The sequence below is a fragment of the Sinocyclocheilus rhinocerous genome, unplaced genomic scaffold (assembly GCF_001515625.1).
Source record: "Sinocyclocheilus rhinocerous isolate Xijiao unplaced genomic scaffold, SAMN03320098_v1.1 scaffold1600, whole genome shotgun sequence".
Classification (NCBI taxonomy): domain Eukaryota; kingdom Metazoa; phylum Chordata; class Actinopteri; order Cypriniformes; family Cyprinidae; genus Sinocyclocheilus; species Sinocyclocheilus rhinocerous.
In genome coordinates, this window is record NW_015665129.1 from 1,612,096 (window position 1) to 1,618,070 (window position 5,975).

Below are 5,975 nucleotides of genomic sequence, written 5' to 3' on the forward strand. Positions count from 1 at the left end.
GTTTGCATGCAATGAGCAGATTTTGATTAAGACCTGTCTGCTTGTACAGTTTGTGGTGTATACGTTGTGCTTGTCTGTGTACGTTCAGTCAACATTCATAATTTTTTGAGTGTCTTTGTCACTCAGCCATGTGCTGTCAAACAGAAATCCTCGAAAGCAGATGCTTGACCTCAGAGGAGTGATAATGTCTATTGAGAAGCAATACAATGTGGCATTCATTAATCAAGAAAATCAAGTTTTTCCTCAAAACTTAAAAGTACCGCCACACGTGAACAATTACTTGACTTTTTAATTAGTATTTTTTTATTTGTTTTCCGAAAAACCTAAAAATCTTTGAAAGGTACATTTACTTGAGAAACAACACTAAGACTTAAAATAATGTATATTTTATATGGGCATGAGTTAAATCAATTTTAAAACAATAGATGAGTATCTATGAAAACAAGTTTTATCTAGTGTTGCTTCTCAAGTAAATTCATCTTGTTTCAGGGACTTTAAGATATTTTAACTTCAAGTACTCATTACAAAATGATTTGTTGAAATTAATGAGCGGTAGTTGCTAGACGCTGCTCAGCCATATTAGTAATGTAGACAGATGACCCTTGAAACTGTTGAGAACTGTTCAAGAAAGTATTTGATAATTCTGTAAAATAGATTCTCTTCCTGTTGTCCTTCCTCACCATCCTTTCAGACTGTGGTAACAGACAGAAGAGGATTATACACCTTCGTCCCATCTGGAGAGCGAGAGCCATGTGCAAGTAGCTCTTGGATGGTGATCCAGTTGTCCAGTATGCGTCGGTTGCGTTTCTTGGAGCTCTTTTTCTGACTGAGCTCCAGGATTGAGGCTGGGTTCTGGCCGGACTCCGACTGGCTCTCCTTGCCCATATCCAGACCGTGTTCTCGCATATATTCCAAGCGACTTTGCATCATAAACTCTCGGCGTCTGCGCTGCTCGCGGGCCCTCAGCAGATGTTGCTTACGCTCTTCTTTGCTCCAGTAGCGACCCATCTTCATTTCGCTCACTGCGTCGTCATCAGTCGTCATTCCGCTACGCTCCTCACGGATCTTCATAGCTCGGGCTTTCAAGAGCCGGTCTCGGACAGGACGTTTGGCCACATAGCGGGTCCCATCGCTTCTTATCTTCACCTTCCACTCCATGCGTGGTGATGCAGGGGGAAGTGGCAAAGGTAAGGCCAGAGAAAGCTTCACTGGGCTGGGGTGAGGCAACGACCCAAAGGTGCTATTCCCATGGCCCTCACGGTCACTGCCGCCCACTGGTGCCTCACTTTCTCCTTCCACAGCTCTATCCAAGGGTCCAGAACTCTCAGAAAGTGAGGATCCCAGATGCATGCAACTCTGGTAGCGTTCTGGAGTGAAACAGTTGGAATGACGGCGACGAGTGAAGTAAGGACTTGACTCCGCGCTACGACCTCCATTCCTGTTATGGCCACTCACCCTAGAATTTACACCCTGTGTCACTCCTTCAGGCATGCGACGGACGGTTCCTTCTCTTGTGAGTGAGCAGAATTTCTGGTTCATAGTGGTGTTAGTCTGAAACTTCTTGTAGCTGCTTGGTGAATATGAACTGTTGAGGCTTGCTCGTCCTCTTTCACTCCAGGTTGGTCGGTCCCTGTGTCTGCTTGGCAGAGGACTTGTGGACTCATCGATTTGAGAAACTGGAAGTCGATGCTCACTCACCATAGGTGTGCTCCTGCAGCTCTCTCCCCCGGTGTTGTAAGCGCTGGTGCTGTCCTTGTCCGAACGTTCCTTCTCTGGAAGTTCGTTGATGTCAGACAACTCATGCAATGGAGACCCCTGAGGTTCTGCAGACGCCCGGCCTGATGTTTCTTCCTCCATCAGCCAGGCTTTTAAACAGCGTTCTCTTAACTGCTGCATCTTCTGTGCTCGTAGAATGTTCCGGCACTTGAACTCAAGGTGCCTCATTTCCTCTTCCAGAAGCGCCATCTCATGTGGAGTCAGGTTCTCGTTACTGTTCTCATCCAGAGTCTCCTCCCTATTCTCAGCTTCCTCTTGTGTCTCTCCTTCTTTCTGCTCCTCTTCTTGAAACTGCTGCACTTTCTTCATCCTCTTCTCATAGCGACACTTGATTTCCAGAAGCTGCCTGTATCTCTCGCATTCCACTTCTGTCAGGCCCGGCATTATCATCCCACTGACGGGATCGTGAAGGTAACCACCACCCACGCTTCCACAGTCCAGTGAGTCTGTGCTAAGGTGAAGCTCTCGGAGAGGGAACAGCGGCGATGGCGTGTCGTTCCCTCCTCCACCGTTCCTGCCGGGTCTAAACTTGCGCAAGCTGCCAGGTGTGTTAGTGGCATTTGTGTTGGAGGTGCTGGTCTGCTCATCGCCCAGAAGGATGTCATGCTCGGAGGATTCTTCGTTCTTTGTGCTCTCATCTGTTCGGCCCACACCACTGTCGAGCTCTTGACTGTTGCTGAGGGTTGCTAAGCTGAGCATGGGTGTCTCTCGATGTAGGGTTTCCTCAGGAATGCCTGCTTGGGGTCTCTGTTGGCGGAAATGGTAAAGGCCGGGCAGATGGGAAGTATTAAGGCTGTCCACACTCATCCCTTCAGGTAACTCACAGTCAATCTCCTCTGGGTCCAAATGAGTGTCCGTCTAGGTGAAAGGCACAAAGGAAGGGAAGATAAAAAGAAAGTAAGAGGGAAGAGTTAGAGGCTGAACATCACCAGTATTGCCATAAAAATAAATACATGCAGTAATGCACTTCAACACTAGATGGCAATATAGACATTTGTTTAAATGTGTGCAACATGTTTAGTTGTAAAGCACAAATTATGAGGCCTATTTTTATTAAACCACATTGAGGTCTAGTATTTTCATACTTACACACACACAAATATATAAATATATATATATTTATTCAATTAAATTTATCCATCCACCTTATTTTTCCCGAAAGAGCAGGCGTGGCCATTTGTAAATTTTATGTGTCTGGCCTCCTGTCTCATCAGCTTCCAACCATTTTTAGCTGTACAAAACAGCTCGTTTTGCTGCTTGATAATGCAAACTGGTGTTTCTTACCATATTATTTCAATGTGTTATCTTAAATAGTTAAACAGTTTTACTCTTTACTGCACTTTATTCTTCTCATTATTTTCCGTCAGCGGCTAATGAACCAAAAGTCTCGCACATTCACAGAAAACGGCTTACTTCCGCATTAAAAAATAGAGGTGGATAGCTAGCATTTTGAAGAACGTATTATGAGATATTTATCACATTGAATGTACATAGTATAGATAGTAAATAAGAAATATTTCATGATCACTGAGACTTTACCAATTAAAAAATAAAACTATTTTCTTGTGAGATACTTTATAACTAAGTGGCACTATTACTCTAACTGTTTTTGTGTTCATTTTAATTTGTGACAATTGTTATGACTTGCTACGAATCAAGTTTTATTGATGAATACAAATTTATTGAAGCATTGATTTGTTTACCCTAAGTATCTTTGTCTATAGATGGCAGCCAATAATCAATTGCAATTATCACTTGATTATATATCAGACTTTCATAAAGAGTAACACAGGTTGTTTTAATGGTCTGCCCGTGACATTTTTCTCTCTTGATTTAGTCAGCTTGTAATCTCTTTTTGTAAGTCAACAATCCCTTGCTGTTTCTCTGTCACTGTCTCTCTTTCTCTCTCAATCTCTTCCTCTCCTGGTCTGACAGCTCCACTTGTTTCTAGTCTTCAGTTCATCATTAATCTTTCTGTGTTGCTGGGAGGGTGACTGTGGATGAGAATGAGAGATACAAAATGGCCCCCTTTTTGTTCTGATCTTGTTAGTGCTGAGCGTTGGCTGAAATTAGCTCCCTGTTTTATTCATTAGCTGACGGCTGTGCTCATGATAGATGACTTTTGCAGGCTTCACACAATAACCAACTGGCTCCCCAGAAATTGCTGAAAAATTGACACAGTTACAAAGTCAGAAATTCAGAGCACCAGCTCTGAAATAGGTGCTCATTTAGAACAGTTCATATTTGTGTGGTGCAAGAGTAAAAATGCTGTTAAATTTGTATTAGATAAAACAAAAAATTTGCTTGCACAGACAACTTTAAGATTCAGATTAATTGCTTCTGCAGGTGTTATTCTCATTTATAAATCACTTTGGATGATCTGCTAAACAAATAAATATAAATGCACAATTAAAATTCCAGCACTGGAATTTGCTAATTTACCCAGAGCATGAATGTTCATCTGCACAACCTCATAAGATGTAGATGGCTTAGTTTATGTCCTTGGAAACTGCTTACTGTGGAAAAAAGCGTGATATCCTTCCTTACTATAGTGTACCTTGCTTGTACCTCTTCATTTGCCCTCTCTCTCTCTCATACCTTCCATCAATTCCTTCAATTACTTCTCCTCTGTGCATGTCTTTCTAATGGAGCACTTTTCCCCTCATTCTGTAAGCAGCTTTGCTCCATCTCACTCTTCATCTCCTTGTGGAATAGTGTTAATGGAACTGCCACAAATCCTTGACACCCATCACTAAGAGTGATCACATGATTGAGACATTGAGTGATGTGAGACTTCTGTTTCCCTTCCTTCAGCAAAATAAGCCATTAATTTTAGGATACGCTGTCGTTGGGGACAGAGTGGGTCCATTAACTTTGCATGTGCCTCAAAAAGCCTATTTTTGTGTGTATGTGTGTACCATTTAATTGCTCAGAGGATGTGAGATTTGGGAGGGATGATTTAATGGTTTATGTTCTTTTAGTGTCTGCTTTGTCTAAAAGGTTTCTCCTAAAAAAGACAAAATATGGTGTTATGAGAAGCAATTTGCTCCATTTTATCATATTACTGTCTAGGTCAAATAATTGATATGTAAAAGACATTTCATTCTATTTTGTTAGCATGTACTCTCATAAATGTATGTATTTTTCCTCTTTATTCTAATGTGTTTCTTTCTCTTTCACATTTGTGTTATATTTATTTACCTCTATCTCTGGTCTGGCCAGCAGTAATGAGAAGTTGGTGCTGTCCTCACGGGTCAGGATGGCCACCGCTTCTTCTCGGTTCTTAACTTCCATCCCATTTATCTAATGTGGGACAGACAGAGACTTCATTCACAGCTACGTTCAAACACAAAAAGGTCAGCTTTTTTACCAAAACAACATAACATCAAAACATTAGCGACTTAGTCCTTGGTACTGAATGTGTCAGTGCCACATCAGAAACCAGAATAAATGAAGAACTTGTCGAGACAAAGGCAACATGACACATTGTCTTTGCTGTTCTGTAATTATTCTCTAGAGCAATTGTGTGGGCTGTGTTAAAAGTCACACCAATTATCTGTTTATAGACTGATTGTCTCTAGAAACGCTTGACCTCCCAGATGAACGTAATGACATGATGATGTCAGTTCATTAGTGATTGTTGTTGATGTCATTTGACTCTAGCAGCACATCTGAGCAAAAACATACCTGTAATATCCTGTCCCCCTTCCTGATTCTTCCATCTTTTGCTGCTATGCTGTTTGGATTCACCTAAGAACAGGGTTGAAATATCAGCTGGATAACTTGAATATCTCAGCTAAATACTTAGCAATGCTTGTGTTGAGCACTAAAATATAACATTCAGCCTCATGTGGCCACTCACTTCCCCAACATAGATGCCTTGGTCTTCCTCATCGTCTGTCCGGTAACAGACTGTTAGCCCCAGTTTATCCTGCTGACTCGACTTATACAGCTCCACCTCCTGAAAAGACAGAGAGGAAGAGCTGCTTATAGGGCAGAGATTAAACTCTTTGCTTTAAAGATGCACCAGGACAGAAAGCCAGCTAGAGCAAATTTATGAGATATTGTAGGTTGTGATAATGTGTTTGGGTTACTGGTCTTGCATCAACCCATCTAGTCCCATTTTTTCCCCTTAGAGTGCATGTGTTTTACTAGTAGAAAGAACAATGAAACAAACAGCATGCCTTTTTTTTTTTTTT

The 5,975-nt window shown here is 41.7% G+C and overlaps 1 protein-coding gene across 1 annotated transcript in view; it reads right to left on the reverse strand.

Moving 5' to 3' along the window:
* Positions 1-475: 475 nt before the first annotated feature.
* The window catches only part of LOC107731264 (PDZ domain-containing protein 4-like), a 20,174-nt gene continuing 14,674 nt past the window's right edge, over positions 476-5,975 (reverse strand). Inside the window, exon 8 of the mRNA XM_016542303.1 lies at positions 476-2,634. Coding sequence (XP_016397789.1) covers positions 688-2,634 — 1,947 coding nt within the window. The 3' untranslated portion in view covers positions 476-687. The remainder of the gene's footprint in view (positions 2,635-5,975) is intronic.